This window comes from Rhinolophus ferrumequinum, chromosome 8, assembly GCF_004115265.2.
Source record: "Rhinolophus ferrumequinum isolate MPI-CBG mRhiFer1 chromosome 8, mRhiFer1_v1.p, whole genome shotgun sequence".
NCBI lineage: Eukaryota > Metazoa > Chordata > Mammalia > Chiroptera > Rhinolophidae > Rhinolophus > Rhinolophus ferrumequinum.
This window is the reverse complement of record NC_046291.1, coordinates 14,316,182-14,339,113: the sequence shown is the minus strand read 5'-3', so window position 1 is coordinate 14,339,113 and position 22,932 is coordinate 14,316,182. Positions and strand designations below refer to the sequence as shown.

Below are 22,932 nucleotides of genomic sequence, written 5' to 3'. Positions count from 1 at the left end.
AGTGACCGGACTCTGCATTATAGAGTGTTTAGCAACATCCCTGGCCTTTAGATGCAATAGCACATCCCCTCCTCCAAGAATGACAACCAGACATGTCCCCAGACATTGCCACATGTGTGGGGAGGGACCTGGAACAACTATAGTAGAGATGCAACTAGCTTAGTCTTTTACCCTTCCAGGTAAATACTTCGGCAGGGTGCGGGCTGGAGGGTTGAAGGGAAGGCAGGATTCAGATGCATGCTGATAATTCTGCTGAAGCATTGTTGGAATTTTCCCCATTCTTTTGAGAATTGTCTTTAGAGCCAGTTTCTGAACATCACAGGGAAATAAGCCCCATTTCTTCACGCTCATAGCTCAGGTCTATATTCTTGGAATTACAGAATTTTAGGATTGGAAAAGAACCTAAAAGATCATCTAGGTTCAAATAATTATGTAATCCATTAAACATCTGAACTCCTGCGAACTCGGAGTGTTAAAGAGGTTTGTCACTAACACACCATAGCTGTGCTAAAGAGATTACCAGATGTATTTCACTGTAAAGTATGGGGAACAGTGTCACATGCAAAACAGAAATCAAAATGGTTATCACTCTCTCTGGGTGCAATCTGGGGGTAGTACAGAATACCAGCCACAGGGGTTCCGAATGATTTAAAACCAAACCACCTAGAATATGGTCCAGCCCCATAGGAGGGAGACAAGTGTGAGGGGTGTGGGGGTGGGGGGGGGGTTGGGGGTGCACAGTGAAAACGGGCTCAGTGATATTAAGATCGGCTGGCTTCCATCCCAGGATTTTTAGCAAAAATATTCACAGTTCTGTTGCCTGGCCAGGGAAACCTTATTTCATGTATACAGCATTTCTCTCTCCTAGTGACACATCCTGTATTTATTTGCCTGAGATGGTCCACTTAAGTAAAAGTAAACCGAAGGAAAGCCATCTAGAAAACAAATCACCCAGCAGTTTGCTAATTCATTTTTCATAAACATCTGAACCATCTCCTCCTGAACAAAAGGCAAAACAGTTGCTTGAGGACAGAAAATGGAGGAAGGGAAATAAGAGTTTTCAAGGAGATCTCACTGTGTTCCTTGTGGACTGTAATGTCAGCAAGTAACTGTTTCCTTGTCTGATGCTCTCCTATGGGGTGACTTTCACGGGCGCTCCCACTCTCACCCTCTTCCAATTTCTCCTTCACTGCTTTTAACGTAGAGGTGGGGGTTGGGGTAACTTGGCTCATGAAGAGACTCTGGGAGAAGCACTGCATCTCAGATCAAGTCCCTCTGCTCTCTCGCATCTCAATGCACAGAGCGCCCATTTGGCCAAACTTAGGGACGCAGGCTTTGCTCTTGCAGGAAACCTGCAATCAGCCAGCTGGGCTACACTGTCTCTTGGTGACACTGGGTAGGTGTCACTACACAGCACTTTAGGTCACAGCTATAAAACTCATATCCTTCTATCAGAGGATCAGCAACAAAGCAGGGACATTCTGAATTCTCTTTGTCTCCTCTTCTGGGTCAACTGGTTTTGAACTCAGGAGGGGAGAGGAAAAAGAAAAGGTGTTAATAGCCCCTAAAACACTGCCGTAGATTTGGGTTAGAATGGTCTAAATAACCATGTGAGAATACAGGCCCACTCACACCACATTCTACAACTAAAGGATCAAAGCCCCGTTAGTTAAAGCTACATCTCCATGCCCAGATATTCAGAGTCGGCTCTCACAAGGGGAGAATCCCAAGCTGAATACAGGAGTGCTATTAATTATCTAATAATTTTAGAAGAAAGAGCAGGGCTTTCTCTGGTTTCAAGTAGTACTGGCTCTGACATTGGCTTGGGGGAGTCATTTCACCTGCGGGAGACTGTTCAACGATGAAAGTCCCAGAGGCGGTGAAGATAAAGCCAGGAATTCTAGCAGGTTTTGGGTTTGTTGGTTCTTAAATAGGTTACTGATCAGAGAAAGGAGCCTGTGAAAACAGAGCAAAAATGGAGAGCCACGCAACTGTGGCCTCCAGGTGGCAAATGCTGACATTCATTTATTATTCTGTGTATTCCTTACAGAGTAAGACATCATTGCCTATAATGGTCCCTAAGGAATTGAATTGAATGAAATTATAGGGACGATGACAATTAGAATATAATTGGGCATATGTAAATATGCTTAGGGGAGCGTTGATAGAGTTTATGGTTGCTACATTCACCCAGAATTTTGGCCTACGTTATGAATTTGCACTACTATGAAGAAAGGGTTTGTTAATCAAAGGTAAACTGCCCCAATGATTTTGAATCTGTGAACTCCAAATTATGGTCAGATAATGAGGCAGTGCTGTGCACATATACAGCTCTCTGCTAAGCGAAAACTTTCTGGTTGGCCACATAGGAGGTCTCCTTATTGAAAGATTTATTTTTAATTTTGAGCAGCTTCCCAGCATTACCCTTCATGAAAATTAAAATAAGGAGCTGGAATTTTGTCCTATTCAGCAAACCTCCTGGCAAGACTGCTCACCATGGCAGAGAAAACAACCTCATTGTGTCAGAGAAATTCACCCTCCCTCCCCCACCGTCCACCTTTCTCCTAGATCTAAAAGAATTACACCTACACATTTTTAATAAAACTTTGACTTTTTTCTTCCCTCTTTCATAATGTTTTTGTACATTTTCTTCTTTGGGGGGGAATCCTGAACCTGTCTTCTTTGTGCTCCTTGTAACTTCTGGCCCGGTGGGAGCTGACATAATCCTTTGGCTTGAATCCTTAGGTATACAGAGAGGCATAGAAGTCTCCCCACAAAATCTGTGGGAGCCAAGCCTGTCCTCAGCACGTCTCCCAGAGGCTGTTCTCTGCCAAAAAGAATGACTTCACCTCGTACACTGAAGCATCAAAATGTCCATTCCTAGTGTTTATTCACTTTTGAATACAGAGTAGTGGTGTGTTCAGAGGGTCGCTGAAAAGGTACTGCGGGGCTGAACCTAAGAATATTGACTGGGTCACAAATCAGATTCTCTAGGAAGTGCAGAGATCGCTCTGTACATTGTGGGCTCCTTGTAACTCAGAGATACCTGTGGCACCAATGCATTTCCCAGGATCTATGTACACTATTTCCATTGCATTTTTCCAAAAGAGAACTAATAAAAAGCTGGCAATCACAGAGTACTTGTGATGCTATCACAACCTCCTAAATCATACTAGTCTTTGTAGAAAAATAGAACCGATTGCCACTAACAGTGTTCACAACCTAAAAGGGCAGAAATAAAAGACAAAAGCATAACCAGATGATCTGTTCACACCACATATTTTAAACAACTGGTCACATTTGTATAACCAAAGTGGCCTTCAGGGAAGATGTGCCATTCTAGCTCCAGTTCAAAATCTTCCCCAAGTCTTAACTTGTTATTTATTCTAGCAAGTTCAGGGGAAAGTGGAAAAATAATGGCTTTCGACTGGGACACTGGAATACTTCTTACTATAGATCAATTAGTACAGATACATTTTACTTAACTATTGAGTGCACTTACTGAAACATTCATTTGAGAGAAAAGTGCAGTAAGAGGTGATATGTAGGATTGTTGGCAATTTATAATCCTTTTCCAGTGATGTTTGTTGTTCTTAAGTGTCTCACAAAAGGATAAACCACGGTCCTTTTTCCTGCTCCCCCTTAACTCTCCAGAAATAAGTAACAGGGAGCCCGCAATGAGAAACATGTGGCGGAAATCCAGGATGGAAAATTAGCTTGAGGAAGTGTGGAGACTGTTTTAGGGGAGGAATGGGAATGAATGGGTCAGGAACTGGAGCTTAGAAACCCAGATTCTACTTTGCACTTTGAAATATCTGCTATTCAAGATTTTGTAAGAGTTTTGCAATTAACTCAGCAGAAACACTTCATGAGCAGAAAATGTTTTCTAGTCATCTCAATTACAAGAGGAAAGTGATGCAGGAAATGAGGTAAATTAACTCTCTTCCTCCACGTGTCAATTGTGGATTCAACTATGAAAGTGGCTGCAAAAGCTGTATGTATTTTAAGGGACATTTTTTCAACCACACAGATAGAGCTGCCCATTAAACCATTGACTGTTCACAGATTTATATGGTAATTCTAGTACAGATCCTTGATGATTATTTTTCAAATTTTGAAATAAAACAAGACCAAAACAATAGCTGCCAATGCTTTTGTTGGAAAATGTAGCAAATATGAATATACCAATACAGATTGGTAAAAATCCATTTTATAATCCTAAATGGTTTGTAAATGCTCTACTGTCCAACCACAGACCTTGTGATTAAAATGGCCAATATAAATCCCTTACAAGAGAAGTCCAGCCTGGAGTGACCCAACTCACTGGACTGTCATCTGATTTCAATCACTGTCTTGGTCTTCACTGAATCGTCACCACCCAGTACAAAGCATGCTATGCAGCTGATGTCCCAAACAGTATTTGCTGAATAAATGAACATCCCTCTAAGTGTCTTTTATATTATTACACAGCGCCCAGGTTTATAATTAGATCCACGTAGTCCTACTTCAGTTGTAGAAATTTAATATCATTCATGAATATCAACACAAGCCCTTTTTGTATATTCATTTAGATCATACAATAACGTGGGTCGATTCCTACCTGCTTGGTTGGTTGTCACGGTGACAGACACCGATTGATCTGGGCTAGGGTTATACTTGGACACTCCATTCACCGCCCAGATTTCAAATGTGTAGTTGGTATGAGCCAGGAGGTCAGTGATAGAGACTTTGGTGGTCTTCAGGCCATTCTGCTGTGGAGTATAATGGACCCCACTTCCACAGGGTCGGCACTTGCTGGAATCCCCAGCTCCGCATTTTTTGCATACCACATTGTAGGAAATGTCCTGACGGCCACCTGTGTTCTGAGGACTACTCCATTCCAAGTTCACCGAAGTCTCATTGACATTTGAAATCAAATTGAGAGGAGCAGATGGTGGGCCTGAAGAAAGAAAGAAAACATACTATCACACCAAGAATTGAAGTGATCCTTTTGGAATCTTTCAGGGCTTATACTAGTCTCTGCAGCTATAAGAAGTATGATGGGCGCACTGGGCAAAGAAAGTGAAAAGCAAGTCAAACCAGCAAAAAGATCTTTTAAAAGAAGAATAGAAGGCTGTACATGTGTCATCCTCATTTCTATGCAAACAAATGTAGCATTGTCTGTTACTCTGTCAAGCAACTGTACCTCAAATGAGTTCCAAGCCCAGGCTTTCTCTCTGAAGTGGCAGGAAAATACCATAACTTATCTAGTCTCAGTCTGCTCATCTGAAAATAGGTATGCAAATGTGACTCCAGTCCCCAGGGTGGTTGTGGGACTCTGGTAAATTAAGAGTTATATACTACTTTTAAAGCTAAATGATGATCCGTAAGTACAGCATGTCACCAATATGGAATAAAATTAACTGAATTGGATAGATACGCCTCTTCAGTTCAACATGGCAGTTGAGGATTAAAGTGTTTATGGTAATTAGTAGGAACTGGTTTAACCTGGTCGCAGAGATGTTGAAGGGAGGTACTGTTGTTGACAGATCTCAACTAGAGGCAGGTATTGTACAAAGGCTCACAGTCCCCACCTCCTGCCCTTCAACGGACCGGGGATGCAGCAGACCCTTTGAAAGCACACAGCTATCCCCTGCTTTTCGAAAGTTCATTTTACACCACTCTGCTTTTAGGAAAGACCTGTTTTTGCTATCCAGAAGAAATCCAAAGAGGATTTTCACTTTTAAAAAAAAAAAAAAAAAAAAAGGCAAAAACAGTGCTCAGCATTTATTCTGCAGCGAGCCGTTGTGAGAGGCAGTGTGCAGCCTGAACCACCAAGCTCCTTCCCCAGGAAGTACACTCAGCATCTCAGCATCAAGCCACCATAGCTTTGAATGTGCTTTGAACTGTGTCTCTGAGCATCTGTGCTTTATCTCGATTTATTTTGTGCATCTTTTAGTAAGATGGGCCCTAAGGTGATTGCTTCTTCACTTTACACAGTTTCAGCGTAAGAAAGGTTTCATAGGAACTCTCTGCTTTCGGAGAGTAGGGAAAACCTGTTCGTATTCCCACTGACACCAAAGAGTTTCAAAAATATGAATGGTGGTGGTGGCTGTTTTGAAACATTACAACTGGTTGCAAACAGCGTAGGGGTTGATTTAATAATAATAAAAATGAAATAGGAGTATAGGACCAATGATGAACCCTTTTGCTTCTTGCTGTAGGTTAGTCTTTATATGCTGAGAAGTTGTGATACAAATTACATTCAGGGAGAAGAATCAGGATGGGAGAAGAGAGCGTTTTTCTGGTCTGAGCTGAGCTGGTTCCAAAGGTTTAAAAGATGCCTGTCACACTCGAATGAAAAATATTTACTCAATGTGACAGTTGGAAAGCCCTCTTTTCTTTTTTCTCCTGTATTTTGGTCTTCCAAGAAAAGAGCCGAAGTAAGTTTTAAGGAAAAGGAGAGATCTCTTGCTCACTGTACCTATTCCACTTCAAATGTATTTGCAATTACTGCTTTCAGGAAAATTTGTTCAGTTCTTGCGGAAAAGGCAGTTAACTGCAGGCTTGGAAGTTAACTGGGAAGTCACGAGAAGCTTTATCTAGTCGACCATAATGGAATGTATTCTTCCAGAGTAGCTACTGAGAGACAATGGGAAGAGGTAACCTATGAATAAGGACTCAGATTTCATATTTATTATTAGCTCATGGTGATGAATGGCTAGAGGATTTTGGTGGTAACATTGGCTAAGGTTAATTCGCTCTCCTGTTCTCTTTATACAGCTTAATTGAAAACTATTGAACAAGGTAAGCAGGTCCTACGTGTCTCCCTTTTAGACTAAGTATGATCTCCCTTTGTGTTAAGACCTACTCCTCATCCTGGGAACCCTAAGGAAAAAACAGTGTTGTAAAATGTGTGCTAAAGGCAATATTAACCCCACAGAAGTCCTCAGAGAGAAAATTCAAATTTCCTTTTTGTTTAAGATTTCAAATTTGTGTCTATGGTTCTTAGCACAGTGACTGGAAAATAACAGGGTCAAATAAATGGTTTTTGAATAAATGAATAGAACTCTTTAAAATCATTGACTCTTAGAGCCAGATAGTATAGTAAAGACCATTTGGTCAAATAGCCTCATTTTAAAGATGAGCAAATTGAGATCCAGAAAGTGAATCTGATAATATGGGAAGTTTGTGCAATCTAATGAGTGACAGAATCTAAAATTCATTACGTACCAACTCCCACTCTGGGGTTATTTCCACTCTACCACATGGCCCCATTAAAGGTATGACAGCAAAATCAGTACTTTGAACCAAATTTTGAGACGTAAAGATAGAAAGTGGGAGTGTGTATCTTCAATCTTGTTCAGATTCTGTAGATACTTGCCACTGTGATGAAATCCATTACTAGTCTGCAGCTGAAGCTGACCACAGCTTGGTTTACAAAATGGTTCCTATTTTGCTGCAACTTCCAGGGTTAAATAAGAGTGACTCTTAAATCCATTAACCTCTTTGCCAAGGTTCCTGGTCCACTTTCACATGGGAAAATGTGACACAATGAATCAAGCACCGCAGAAGCAAAAAGTCAGTAATTAGTATGTGGGACGGGGCATGGCGGTGTCTAAACAGAGAAGAAATGGAGCAGAAAACTAAATGGTCACAGGCCTCAGAGATATAACACTGAAACATGAAGAAGAAAAAAAATGCTGCAGGATTTCAAATTGGAGGGCTGGCAGGAAAAACAAGTGATAGATAGCTCAGAACGAACTTCTTCCTTTGGGAAGAAGATTCAAGTAGATGCTGAAGGAAAAACGGAGAGCTAGGCAAATTCAAGTTTAACGTTGCCTCCATGAATGGTTTGGGGAATTGTACTGCACATGTTTTAAGTTTCGCTGCCGTAGGGAGTGATGGGCATAGTAGCACGTTAGAAATTAAAGTATGACAGGAAGGAAATACAGAAATGTCCACAGAGTATGATTATAACATTTGCCGGCACAGGCCTGGGAAAAGACACATGGTTTATAAATTAAAATCATAATGGTGGTTGTATTGTGTTTGTGGGATTGTGTGTTTTTCTTTTTCTTTTCTTTTTTTTTTAACTTTTGCCAGTTAAAAGATAATAAACATATGAAGCGAATTTCTATTTACTAGGAGGGGCCATCTCTTCCTCAGAAAAGAAAGTATTCTCTTCTCAAGACAATGAGAAAAGAATACAAACTTTAAATACAGTCAAAAGTCAGTATGGGCCCAACAGTCAAACTCAGGAGCACCTTAAAACAATTACCTGTAGAGCCGGCTACAGAGAAAAGGAAACAGGCATTCTGAGTAATAACATGTTTTCTCATGTTACGTAGCATCCAGAAGGAAGAAATCTTAACTCTCAGATCATATTCTCTTTTGTTTACAGAAATATTGTATCTGGATATTTAGGTACAATTACATTTTTGACAAGTGACTGACTTTCTCATCAGAAATATGTCCACCAAGTCTCCAATTACAAATAAGAGATGTATAACAAAGAGGAATAAAGGTAACATTTGTTTTAATTTTCTAGTCTTCACACTGACATCATCTCTACTGAGTAGATCCTAGCATCAGGTGCTGTGGGTCACTGCGAATACAGTAGGGTTTTATGCTTTCTAAAACCACCCATGAACCTGCACGTAGGACTGGCAGCAATCCTGCTTATGGCATTTGTTCTGCAGGTTAGGTCTTTATTTCTACTCCCTATTTTGTTTGGAACATGGCCATGCTAATCAGACACATAATGCATATCTGCCCCTATCATCAGTCTATAGGCTCCTCAAGAGCAAAACTGGTGTCTTCATCGTTTCCCAGCGTCTACCATGATTTCTAGTTCAGCGCAAGCTCAATAAATGTTCGATGAATCAATGAATCAGTGGATGGCTGGATGGAAAAACTAACGCAGTCCTTCAATACACCCATGCCCAACTACCTAGTGGTTTTTCAAATGTGTGAATTAATACAGGTTTCTCTGAGTATTAGTCAGCTTTTCTCAGACAAATTCATGAGCATTAAGCCCTGTAAAGGAGTATCTCAATGTAACTAATTTAATTCAATTTCCTCTTTTCTATAATTTAAAAATCCTTTGGAAAAAGTAAAGAGGGCTATATAACACACACACACACACACACACGGTTACTTCTGTTGGGAGGGACTGTGGGGTCATTCATTTATTCAGCAAATATTTATTGAGTGTCCACTATTTGTCACCTGCTCTAGAAGAGAGTGGGGAAAGAAATTATTGATTCATTTTGACACTTTCCTGAGTAGCTGAAGGAAAGGAAGCTGGTGGTGGGGAAAGGAAGAGACTAAAGGAACTTAACTGTGGATTGTGTGATCTTCTGGAGGATGTAAGGACAAGTACTCTGTCCTCTCGGTTTTTTTTTTTTTTTTTTTTAGTTCCCTTACCAACCAGCATGGCTGTGAATTAAAAATGTGGGCCCTATCAGTTCAAGTTTTGTTAATTTGGGATGGGTTATTATGACTTGTCTCTCTCCATCTTAACTTCAGGTGATGATTTACTCAGGCATCAAGTTATGGAAAATTTTAGCTCCGAAGACAGTAAATTTTAACATTTTCAATGGTAGGCTGGCATTGTCCTTACAAGCCTTTATAGAGCTACAATTTTTCTTTTAATTTTATCATCAAAATTAAGACATTTTAAAATACAAATCAATCAAATACTTCTATTGGAAGGATGTTTAAGGGAACCTAAGTGTCCTTTCTTCACATTTTTTATTTTATTTGTAAAACCCCCTTGGAAACTTAAGAAGCCCAAGATTCTCTCTCTCCCTGCATCTACACATGAGGCTAGCATGTGAAACTATTTTAAAGTTCTCTTGTGTAAAATGCGCTTCACATTTTAAATATAATTTGGTGGCATAGGTAATAGCTGTACCACCGGAACCAGAAGTGAAACGCAGTAATCCTGAACTTAAGAATCCTTCAGTGTGGGTTCAGCAGACTTTCTCTGTAAAGGGCCAGGTCATCAGTATGTCAGCTTTTATGGGCCACATGGGTGGATATGTGTAACAACTATTCCACTTTACTGTTGTACCTCAAAAGCAGCCATAGAAAATACCTAACCAAGTGGGTGTGTTTGTGTTCCTAGAAAATTTGATTTGCAAATACGGGGGGCCCTTGAATTTTGTCTTCAGGCCACAGTTTACCAACTCCTGCTTTAGAGAATTTGACAGGCACAATGCAACCTCTTCCCAGGAAGATGCTCACGGGAATCCTCATAAATATGCCCCTACTTCTAGGGACATCAAGCGTACCCTGAACCTATCAGTGGAGCTCAGTCCAAGAACCCCCTGACTTAACACATTTATACAGCCCAGATTACAGCTCTGGCTTCTAAAGCCCGTTACATCTACCTTCATTGACTAAGGAAGGAATGAAATACGTGGAATATTTTGGCCTGTTTCTTGAGTTTCTCATTGCTCTGAAAAAAATGGGCACTGCATTTCTTGCCACTGTGGGCAAATTTAATGAGCATTCATTCGCTTCACTGGTCTGAAATACTTTGTGTATCGCACAGCAGGTACTGGTGAAAGGTGCTCCAATGGGTCATTATTATTTTCTAGTGGGATGTCTACTTGAATTCAGTTGACAGGAGTTTGACAGTATGAAGCCTCAAAGAAACTATAGCCAAATTACAGCAAAAGCAAAGGACCATCATATCATACCATAAAATATATCATCTTATACCATAAATCTTGATCTTCCTTCACCTATCATGTGTTCTCCTCTGGGAAACAACAAGCTTCCAGAAATGAACCGCATATTATGTAGAAAAATGAAGTGAATGTGATAATTTAAGGGCAATATTCCAAGTATAAAAGAAAATCCCAGTAATTCCACAAATCTTAGTTTTTCTCTCCCATGTATTACACTAAAGTATAATTTCTCAGTAGTTTAGAGAACACACTTGCTGGCTTACGTCAGGATTCAAAGTAGTCCCATTTAGGACAACCTAATGTTTACGTAGCCACATGAAATCTGTATGAGCCTTCAATTCAAAAAGGATCAGCCAACGCTGAACCTAAAGTCATAAATGCCTCTGGAGTTTGATACGAACTATTCAGTGGAAAGTCCAGGTCAAAATAACTGCATGCACTGTATCCCACCCCAAACTACCAAGTTAGGTAAAATGTACTTTTGCATTCTTATAGGAAGTAACTGGAACTTTAGCAAAAGATTGAAACCCACTAAGATAGTTGAATAGAAGTAGATTCTGCCAAAGGGTTCAAATCTATATGGACGCATGGGGTAATGTGACATATAAACCTGAAATTTCTATTTCTTGTAACAACTAGAATTAAAAAGTACTAACAGACTCCGGGACCAGGGGAGAAAAATAAGTCAAGTTTAAAACTCACATTGTTAGCAACACTTTAAACATGCAACTCAGATACTTCAGACTTTTTAGCTCCACTTGGAATTCTCTCCCCTGGCTAACTTTTAACAGCTGCCTCCTTTGGTTTCAGCTCAAAACTCACCCTCCTCATTCCTCACTATTCTATGCAAAGTAAAATTCTCCCCTTTCTTCTATTTTACCTAATGACATCATCTTTTGTTCTTCTTGTGAGACTTTTCAATTGCCTTGTTTATTATATATATGCTCATTAGAACAGAAGCTCCACGAGAACAGGAGTCTCTTCTCTTTGCTGATTTATGAGAGTATCCCCAGCACTTACAAAGATGCGAAACAGACATGCTTATTGAGTAGCTGCTGAATAAATAAAAGAGCGATGCGTCCTTAGCCCAGTCAGGCTCACTCCAGAAGCATCACCTCCATAGCACCTGTGTAGATCACAAAAGCTGATCCAAAGAAAAGAAAAGGCAATCGCATGCTAAAGGCCTAAAAAAAAAAAAAAAAGAAAGAAAGAAAATCAAGTCTGCAACGAAGGCCAGGAAAGAGTTTATAGGAAACCAAAGTAGCTGGGCTCGTGTATAGTGTAGCTTCCAGAGCTATCACAGACTTTTAATACTTAACTGATTTTTAATCACCATTTTAAAATTCAATGCCTGAGCCATGAAATTAATTCTGGATGTGGAAAGAAACATTCCCCAAGAGCATGCATGGGCAGAAACGTAGCTTTTAAATGATCAATTTCTTTAAGCCCTACCGTCACCCTAGTAAAATGCCGAAGCAACCAGAACAAGACCTGTCTTCTGAGGAAGAGGCAGCTTGGGTCTCCCGTTCCATTCCATAAGGCTTCAATAATCACGTACAACTTTTGGACAGTCAGTGACTCTTCAGTGCCTTAGCTATAAAACCCTCCCACCCTTCAGATAAGCCTTTGCTAATCTTTCTTCAGCTGAAAGACAGGTTATAAGGCGGAGGAAACGGGGTGTGTAAGTTTTGACTGAAATGAAGCTCGTGCTTTCCCCCCTGACAGTTGTATAGGTTGCCACCACTAATTGCTTTCTCCTGGCCCTTGCTGCCAGGGGTTAGTTTACATAAAGACTGCTGTTCAGGGACACCTCTTCCGAGATATATGAACAGCGCATAACCTTTTATCACAGCGGTTTGTGTGTTTTAACAAAGAATAGAGCCAAAGCAGAACTGCCCATTATTAAAACACAGAGCCATTTGGATCCATCAATCATTTATTACTGTCATGAAAAACTCTTGGCTTCCCATAGAGGTAACTCCTTGCTGTAACTTTGCCACCCTGTATTTTTCTAGTATATTTATTCTCCCATTCTCCTCTCCCGGAACCTTTAGTCTTTTCTTTACTGGGTTAATTGGGGTTTGGGTTTCTTTATTTTAACATGACTAGTTCATGGCTGAAGTACTTTATAAAGTAAACTCAGTTATCCATGAGGAAGCTAGAGTATGAAAGACAGGAAAAAGTAATACATATATTTTTAAAACCATGAGTATTTTGTTTTAGAATTAGCTAGCCTGTGAACTAATTTGTACTTCTTGTGAAGCACTTTTTCATACTTTATCCTACTTCACCCCCAGAACAAAATCTGTCAGACAAGTATTTATTAGCCACAGCCATCTGAAACTAAATTAAGCAACTCTCCCAAATGAGCATGGCCAATACAAAGCTAAAACATAGCAAGGCTGAAACGACCCCAGTCACAGAGATACGAAACATTTGCAAAAAAGGACTGTTACTATGAATTCTTTGTCAACTAACCTGGAACGTTTCCACTTTCTCAATTCACCCAATGCCACATTTCTCCTAGCTTCCCTGCCCTTGATGCTGACGGCTGCTGAGAATACTTCATGGATGGTGCTATTGCCTTAGCTTGAGTTGAGTCGTCCTCTCTGCCTGGTTCCTACATTCCACACAGGAGGATAATTAGGAATTTCTGTTCAAGTTCTTTCCCTGGGTGGAAGGTCACAGGAGGTGGGGGGGGGCAATTAGATCTATGTAACTAGACTCTTCCCTCAGTTCTTCTTCTGCTGAGCTCTAGATAGCATGTAGAATAAGAGTCAACTACGAAAGGAAACTCAAAATGCTGATAGCAAGAAGGTAGCTAGTTCTCACCCCAGGGGATCTCAGGAAAATGTCTAATTGACCCTGTTTCACAGAAGCATGCTGTGCACAACCACTGGATGACTTCCATGAACAGCATCGAAAAAGTTACCCGGAAATGACAGGGCTCAGTTGCTAACATGCCATTCTTAATTATTCATGGTAGTGGGAAAATTGGAATAACGTGATTAAATGGCATTGGCAGATTATTCAGGCTTTTCACTTGGACATACATTAGTGTTCCCCAAACCTATGCACTTTCCAGTTGAATCCATAATATACTATTAAGCCCTATAAAGTGAGCAGTAGGTTGGGAGGTAAAGAGGACACTAAAATGGCATTATTTTAAATCCAGTAATTCAATGAGATGATATGTGATCTTCACTAAATATCTTTAAGCTTTTAAAAATTGTGCAAACAACCAAATGGCAAGTGTTCAGCCTGGAGTCAATCCAGTGCTTTTCATTCAGCACACCTGGTGATCTTTTCCACTATATTCGAAATTTTCTTTGGACAAGAATCATGCACTTAGGTTCTCTAGATGTACCTTTTCCTATTAGTAGTCAAAATGCTGAAAGGTAATCCCAAAGGAGGAAGCAAGGATGTGACTTAATCAGGAGCTGTGTCAAACCTTGAACTACTGAGGATCTAACTAAAGGAGCAGCCTAGAAATGGAAGGGGTCGATGAAGGCTGCATCTAAATCACCAAAATATCTTCGGTTGCTTTGATCGGTTTGTGCATTCCAGGGGACAGGCACGTTAGCTGGCGTATTAAGTGGTTAACAAGCAACAGGACCATATGTTCTGAACTAAAAACCAGGTCACGTGCTATGGCAATAGGAGAGTTGGTCTTTCAGTTTGAGTTTTCGTCTTATGACAAATGAAATGGAGTACGAAATTACACTCTAATATTGCAAAATTGGATAACATGAAATAAATTCCCCTGAAAATCTTCGATGCAAGAATTTTCATAAAAATATGTTCACAAAAATGATTGATTGCATGGATGATAAAATGTAAAATGATTAGTGATCAACCAAGGGACCTTCTGAAACACTTTCATTAACAAAACTTTGGGAATCGTTGGCCTCTGTTCTCACTCTTCTACTAACTAGTCTTTCACTAGAGCTAACTGCACTCTCATTAATCAATTCCAGAGGATGTCCTTCCCCCTATCATTATATTATTAGCTACTTACATGTCTAAAGCAAAAAGAAATATGTTTGGGGGTAGAAAAAAAATGTAGTTTACTTGAAAAGGAAGACTGCTTTTTATCCTACGGTTTTTCCACATCAAAGCCTCATACTAGACCTCCCTCCCAAAGTCCCTCAGCCAGACTCTTCAGCATAGAAATCTGGATTAGAGGATTGAACTGAACATTGTACCTTCAAGGGTTTGTTTGAAAACGGATGTGAGATTTCCAAAATTAAAGCACTTAAAAAAAAAAGTCTCTCTCTTCTGCTGACCTTGGAAACAAGTAAGGACGATGTTATTTTAATTTGCATTCAAATTTTAACAACACAGTCACACAGCACCACTGGGATCCACACTGGGTTTCCACTGAAGATTGCTCGTCATTTCATTATGGTTCATTATGTTGATAACTGTCAGAAAGCATTAGAAGCCAGGGCTTTGAGTAATAGAACTGAAATGGTAATTTTAGAACAATACACTTTCTGGAGCAAATACAGTGGCACACTAAATTCAATTAGAAAAGGCAACTGTAGAGACCAAGTAAGTGATGTTTGCTGTTTGGAGTTAGGCTGTTTCAATCTCTTGATAACCCAAACCTGCACGAAGCTTTTTCAAATCAGGACCTTTCTTCATAGATCTTGGTAAATTTGCCCTCATTAGCTCTAAGCAACTCCAGGATAAATTGTCTTAAAAGCTGCAATTTTGGAATATTTTAGACCACGTCTAAGTATCAATCAATCACTCTTTGTTTGTTTGGCACAGCTGACTGAATTATTCAAGGCCGTTTAGTTGGAGACAGATTTGTGAAGGCCCTTCAAGTTGGCAATCTGAAATAATAATCTCTTATTTACAGAGTGCTCCCAATCACGAGGCGCTAATAAGTTTCATCAAACAAGTTAAATAAAGGGTACCCAAAAGCACGAGGACAGATTTCCAATTGAAAAAGACAGAAAACCTCTCTGGTAATGGTGCTCAGAAGTAAAGTTGGCAAAATAACAAATTAGCTATTTCTTCCTAGATATGCAAAGCCAATTTACTTCTTCTAGAAGGCTGCCCGCCCCCCCCCCACCTGACGCTTTGAAACACAATAAAGGGTTGGAAAGTTACCTTAAATGCAATATTGGTTCAGCTTCCCAACAGGGGGAAAAGAAGACCTTTCTATTATAATTACAGAACGAGCGCTAAATGACGAAGGCAATCAAAGTCTTCCTGCACAGGCACGCAGCGGACTTTTCCAACACTGCTGATTGCCAGACTACATTCCTGATGATGGGGAAAGGTGAAGGGAATGTGAAAGAGATCTGGAGGGAAAGGATGGTTATCTGGAGAATTAAGGGACGCTATTAGTTCCACTAATAAAACAAAATCACATTGAAATTCCTTCTAAAATATGATTCGCGAAATCAAAATTCCTTCATCAACTTAATTGGCATCTTGGTGTGTATCAAGGTCTCTGTGTCTGCCTGGCTAGCAATGTCGCAGAAAAACCCCATTGCCTTTCTTGACTGGTACATGGGTCCCAGGTGAACATTTATATTTCCACTCCCTAGCAGTTACCTAATGGGGACTCCGGGAAAAAATAAAGAGGAACAGAGCTCCACAGTGAGTGTATTGGATTATGCAACTTCAAACCTGGTGGATTTTCTTCCTGGAGGAGGCAAATCAAGTATTCAATTTCCATTTCAAGGAGAATGTTCAGAACCCTGGAAATCTCTTCCTAGAGACACCACTGTGCTGAAGAACAGCCCTGAAAGTGACAGGCGTGGAAGAGAGCGTCTCCATCCCCTGCCATCCATCAGGGAGGAGCTAACTTTGTGCTACAGAAAAGTGGTCCACATACCAGTAGCATCAGCAACGTCTGGGGACTCGTTAGCAAAGCAGAATGTCAGGCCTGACTTCTCCTAATCGCTAGATGATTTCCATGCACATTAACATGTAAGAAGCATTGTTCTAACTCTACTCTAACAGGTATGGATTAGTTTCTTGAGAATAGTCAGATGATGCTTCTACTGAATGCTGTCCATCCGACAGGCCGCCATTCATGTTAGCCTAAGCAGAGGCTCCATTAAAAGTCCTCCCACAGATAAAGTTTACTTCCCATTAAATTCTCTCAAGTTCTCTAGCAATATAGATGGTGTGAAGAACTTCTTAGGTGTTTCCTTCTAAATTAGCCAATGCTGCTTGTATTCACCTGGTCTAATTGTTCTCCAAGTTAACAAAAACCTGATTTTACAAGCCAGTGGAGCAGAGTCTCTCTTTGGCTAGAAGAATGAGTCTCAGATAGTGTGTTTTATTTCTTCATTAGTGTGCCATCACAGTGAGCGATCACTAAATGCAGGGCTGCATAAGAATGCTGGGGTTAAAGACAGCATAATGAACAAAGAAGGTGCCTGATTATCATGGCTGTCAGCACAAGGGAATTGGGTTTGTCACCTGGTTTAACCAACTGGTAAGAAGTGATTAGAGGCTGGAATCAGTCTGAAAGGATCCCTGATGTTTACGTTCCTTTTCATCCCCACAACTTGTCAAGAGAATCCGATAAAGCTGGGGGTGGGGCAAAGAGGGAGGTCTTCATTCTGTGGCTTATTTGAAGAAGAGGTTCTCTGAGAAACTCCCACTGTCTTCTTCTCTATTGAAATGGCTACTGCAGTGCTGTCCCACAGAACATTCTGCGGTGATAGAAATATTCTACAGCAGCGCTGTCCAGTATGGTGGCCACTGACCCCATATGGCTATTGAGCTCTTGAAATGTGGCAAGCATAAGTTAGAAACTGAGTTTTAAACTGAATGTTAATAAGTTTAAATGGAAATAGTCACGTGAACCTGGGTGCTACTGTATTGGGCAGTGCAGGTCCGCGACATCCATCAGGAAGGGAGAAATGTAGAGGGAGCCATAGGCTAGCATAGATTCTAATTCTGCTACATAACTTATTAGTATACCCGTTAGCATAACAGGGTCACCTCCCTGATGATCCCTGTCTCAGAGGAGGTCGTCAGAGTCATATGTAGTGAATATTGATTACATTTAAGAAAGAACTGAAAAATTCAACTCTGCAGAAAAGTGGTTTCAACTTTGTCTGTAGAGTACAATGATGGGGGCAACTTTTGAAAACACTGATGCCTGAGTCCTACCCCTGGAACGAGATTCTGGAGTGCACGGCAGCCATTGGGTAATTTAATTGTACAGTCAGATGAGAAAACCACCACAGAAAAAGCAGTGACATGCATAGGCAATCTGCTGTGGAGGGAGTCTGGGGGAGGAAGTGAACAGTTAGGATAAAAAATAATAGAGAGAGAGAGAGAGAGAGAGAGAGAGAGAGAGAGAGAGAGAGAGAGAGAGAACAAACATTTGTTAGATCCCTGCCATGTGCCAGACCTTTGCAAATATTTTCTTATTTAAATTTTAAAACTGTCCCACAGGTAGATAGTGAGAATCCCATTTTACAGATGAGTAAACTAGGGCTTGGAGAGGTGAAACCTCACAAGTCCGTGGCATTAACAACAGCACTGTGTCGCCTCTTAATTTGGGTCAGAGGGATGCAATACACATTAGAATGGTACGAGTTTGAGTTAGTGTAGGAAGATTTCCAAGAGGACGGACTATGATTAAAAAAAAGGTCATGTATCGCTTTGGTATTTTCATGGACCTTTTATCAATGACACAAAAAAACCACCAGTCTTCCTCTCTAAAAAATGCAAGAATTACTTTAGTTTTTAAACTTTTTGTTTCACCCGTATGTTAAAAGTCAATATTTGCCTTTTCTCATTTGCATCCTCAAGAGAAAGCTAACAATTTATTCCTACAGAAATATAAAATTTCGAGGGTTCAGCTGCCACACTTACTCATACGACAAACGTTCTAGTGACTCAGGCATGTGGCAATCTTTGGAGTCTCCCTAAACTTCTACACAGCAAGCTGCTGTAATTAAGTGATTGGTGCATGGTCCTCTGGAATGAACAGAGCAGAATCATGAGACTGAAAATACCTGGGAGAAAGAGCCAGGCCGTCTTGCCATCCGCTATGAATTGTATGAGGTTCCTCACACAACCAAGACCCAACCTAGAGAAGGCTTCACCTGTATGGACCATAGGTGGTGGACTACTTGATGGCAATTATCACACTGTCAGCCCACAACATTTCCCTATGAGTTTGCTAAAATCCCACAACTGGAGAACTGCTCGCAGTGTGTGTGTGGATAGAGGAGAAAAGTTTATTAGTAAAGTAATCACACACAGGGGAACATAAGATAAGAACATTTAGATGGGAAGAAAAACAGAAAAGGCTGGGACTTGAGCCTGTCAGATGTATGTGGCCATCCAGAGAAAAGTACTTTGTCTGTGGAAGGACCAGAAAAAGAAGTGGACAAGGAAATCTTTGCCCACTTATGTTCACACCTAAGGCTGGCCCCAGTGCATTCCTTCCCTCTGGAAGTTTGTGCTTGACCTGGGGTGCTCCCATCACCCCAGTATGTAGGAGTGAGGGGAGGCCTTTGGTTGTGTAGCCCTGTCACTAAGCTGGGGTGGAGTCTTGCATATGCTCTTTAACATCTCTGAGCTGCAGTAATCTCCTCCCTAAAATAAAGATGATCCCTATCTTATAGATTTATTATAATATGAGCCCTGTGATAAGGTGTATTGAAAGCCTAATACATCACCGGGGTATAATTATAAAATGGTTATTATTATTATTATTATTATTGCTTCTGGTTATGTAAGAAACTCCGGCATGGATGGCAATTTCAGCAAAAATTTGGGATGGACCTAAAAATCTTTCTCCCCACTCCTTTTAAAGGTGGTTCTTGACTGGTCTAGAGAATAGCCTAACAACTGGCCCAACTGCTCCCAAACTAGAAAATACTTCTATTTGCAGTGATGTTGGCTCCAGGTCGGCCAAGATGGACTTTACAGGAGTTAGGGGACAAAATATTAGTCATCATGACAGTAAAAACTAAACTATATTGAGCAGCATCATTTTATGCATTTTACGTAGTATGCAAACAACACGAGGGTATTGAGTAGCAATAACCACGAGGGAGGGACTATTCTCAACTCCATTCCACAGAAGAAGAGACTGAGACATAAAAAGCTAAACAGTCACTCAGCTATTAAATGGTGGGCTGGGAAACAAAGCCAAACCCCGTGGAAAGCCTGTGTGCCCGGACACGAGGCTCTGTCCCTCCATACACAGACTCACCGAAGGGAAACATACGGGTGGAATACCTGGGCACACCACTCCCTGTTCTGGTCAAGGTCAGAGTCATTGCAAGGTCTGTGAAGCCCTGAGTGTACATGAAAGGAATGCCGACACCTAGGAACACTGTCCATATAAAGTGTAAGAAAAGATTTCGCTACTCCTCTGCATACCAAGGTGCCAACCCCAGGCATTCATTAACCCAGCGTTTATGGCCTGCCTAGCATGAAGCAAGGATCCAAGACTAAATGTTATGAATACAAAACTATGAGGAAAGAAGGAAGAAAGGTAATAACAATACAAGCTATGACATCATATCACACAGAACTGAAACCACTTGTCCACACGCGATCCCACCCTCGGAACCCTGCCCTGTACCTGTTTCCCCCACAGCTGTCAAGCTTCCCCAAGAGTCCTCAATGAAATGGTAAGCCATTTATAAACTCCAATCTCAGCTCTAATTACACCGTCAGACAACGCCTGAACGCTCAGTCTCTGCTCCACAAAGTGGTCTGTTGGCAGCTGTGCATCTTGAAGGCAAGCAGAACAGCCAGAGCGAGAAAGATCCTTTCTTTTCATAAGCATTTCCCCTGCTACAATTGAGACAAGAAGCCTGTTGGATCTAATTTGGCCCCTGCACAGATATCCTGGGAGAAGTCCTGGCAGTGCCCTGCTAGGTGGTAATGAAAGCTATTGGCATCGCAGAAACGGGAGACAAGCACACAACTTACGGGTGCAGGGCATAGAAGCAGCATCATTGTCGGCCCTGAAAAAGCCTCGGTCACAGGTGCATGATGTGGCTCCTTCCCAGACAGAGTAGCTGTGGGGTGGGCACTTGGCACAGGTGGCATCCGTGGAGAGGGCCTTGTAATATCCAATTTTGCAGGCTAAAGAAAAGGAGAAAAACAAACCAATGTAAACCACTGCTAATGTAACAAAGCAAAATGTCACCTCCTTGAATCAGAAGAAGGAGACATTTTTGTTAATCACTAGTGATTATGTAGCATGAGATGCAGGTAAAAGCATCCCAAAACATTAATGGATTAACTTTAAGGGTCATTACCATTTCTGGTCAGATGACCAAGGAGCCCTACAGAAGAAATTTTCTTAAATCTGGTGGCATCAAGAAAATCACAGCTAAAGTTGCCCAAGTGTTCCCTATGTGCCAAGTACCCTGCTTATATGCATGATGTTTAATCCTTACAACACTCGCTTTCCACAGGCACTGTTATTAGCCTTACCTTAGAAATGAGGAACATCAGCTGTGAGCAGTAAATTGCCAGGACCTGATCATGCATCTGGTAAATGTCAGGGACCAGCTTTGACCCCAAATGATCTGCCCCGAAAGCATGGACTCTTGATCACATGCTATGAAATCTGAGAGCATGGTCTTGAACCAACCAGTTGGAAGCGTGTCCAAGTGCTAACAAAAAATTGGTTGATGATTATTTCCTAATTCCAGCTACAGAGAGGACCCAAAGTGAAAGACCAAAAAAAAAAAAAAAAAAAAAGCAACCAAGCATAAAAGAAGAGTTAGTAAGACGCGGGTCACAATTTCAGGGGAAAGTGCTAGAACCGACTAACTGTCGATTCTAGAATATGCTAAGTTTTTTTTTAAGGATCAGCAGATAGTCTGTATTTAAGTTCAAAATAATAAAATCCTCCTGTTTTTTCAACACCCCCCTCCATTCCTCCACACACACCCTCAAATGGCTGGTACAGAGAACGTGGGCCATATAGTTCTTTATGTACCTGATACACTTTCCATGACTTCATCTTTACAACCATCATCACCCTGACACCGAGGACTGTATTTACTAATGTGGAAAAACTCACTAATTCTGGGAAATCTTACAACAAAAAATAATTAATACAGCCTTGTTCTCCTTTTTTTCTCCCCCTTCATAATCACCTCCCAAATCTGTCTCAATCTGAAATAAAAATTGACCAACACCATCACTATTAAATCCACAGCGACAAGGCCATTAAACATAAAGTTATTTCATAAGCCCAGAGGTAAGAAAAGAAAAAGTGACAGTTACCCACAATCTTTCCAGTATGATTCAGTCTCAGTTCTCTCCATTTATCACATCCTTACGATGTTTCTGTACTATCAAAAATACCAGGGGGAGAAGAAGCCATCAGGCACTTTTCCATGAGCCTGATGACCAAAAGAGACCAACCATGCCAGCAAGCCAGCAGATTGTACTCAAATGAGTAGCTAGAGATCCACAAAACTGACTCTCTGAGCAGATATGGCCACATTCCCTCGTTGCGTTACTCATCCATCAAACATCCGTATGGCTTCCACTTGAAGTCTGTTCCTCCCTCTTGCACATCCTGTTGGTATTTTCTTAATCATGCTCTTGTAATGGCAAGCGGAAAGGGAGTTTAGCAGAAGCTCCAGAAAAGCACAGTTACTTCACCACTATTAACTAAAGTTGTTTATGGAATTTCCTTTAACGAGTTCAAACTTTATGACGTGTGGAGCACCGACAATAAAAGCGCTTGGAGATCAATCTCTCCCTTATTTGCTTTCATCTTTCACTGGACCGGAGCATCTTAGAAAAACAAGTTGCTCCAATGACTGAGATTTATGTGTCTCAAGTTTATACACTTCACATAATTAGATAGGGTTCAACATGCAAGGTGCTTTTTGGTCATGCTTAAGATGGCCCTAGGGTTTCGATTAAAATTAGAAACCCCGGCTTTGGCAGGAAGAAGCACTGAGAGTCAGGCTGTCCATTCCACATCAAACGCAATGAGTCCCTGAACTCGGACACAAACCACCGAGTCCCATCTGTCACTCAGTCAGTCACAGTCCACAAAGGCAACTTTCAGAAACCTGGTACCTCAATACAGGGACTGCCGGGAACGCATAAATGGTTTGTTTTTTCATGTCTGGATGTTGGAGGAAAACCTCCTTCATGTTCCTGATTGATCTTTGTGCTCCTTCATTTCATCAGGCATCAAAATCTAAAAACTCACAATGGGACTGCAAGGTTAACAACAAAAATTGGTCTGTAACTGATTCATTGCAACGTGAAA

At 40.9% G+C, this 22,932-nt stretch overlaps 1 protein-coding gene across 2 annotated transcripts in view; it reads right to left on the bottom strand.

Annotated features, from left to right (window-relative positions):
- Nucleotides 1-22,932, bottom strand: part of EPHA4 (EPH receptor A4) — a 127,425-nt gene that overhangs the window by 47,371 nt on the left and 57,122 nt on the right. For both annotated transcript variants that reach the window (XM_033112411.1, XM_033112413.1), the window contains exons 4-5: nt 20,616-20,771; nt 4,601-4,939 (exon numbers count right to left, since the gene is read on the bottom strand). In XM_033112411.1, the coding sequence (XP_032968302.1) occupies nt 4,601-4,939; nt 20,616-20,771 (495 nt within the window). The remainder of the gene's footprint in view (nt 1-4,600; nt 4,940-20,615; nt 20,772-22,932) is intronic.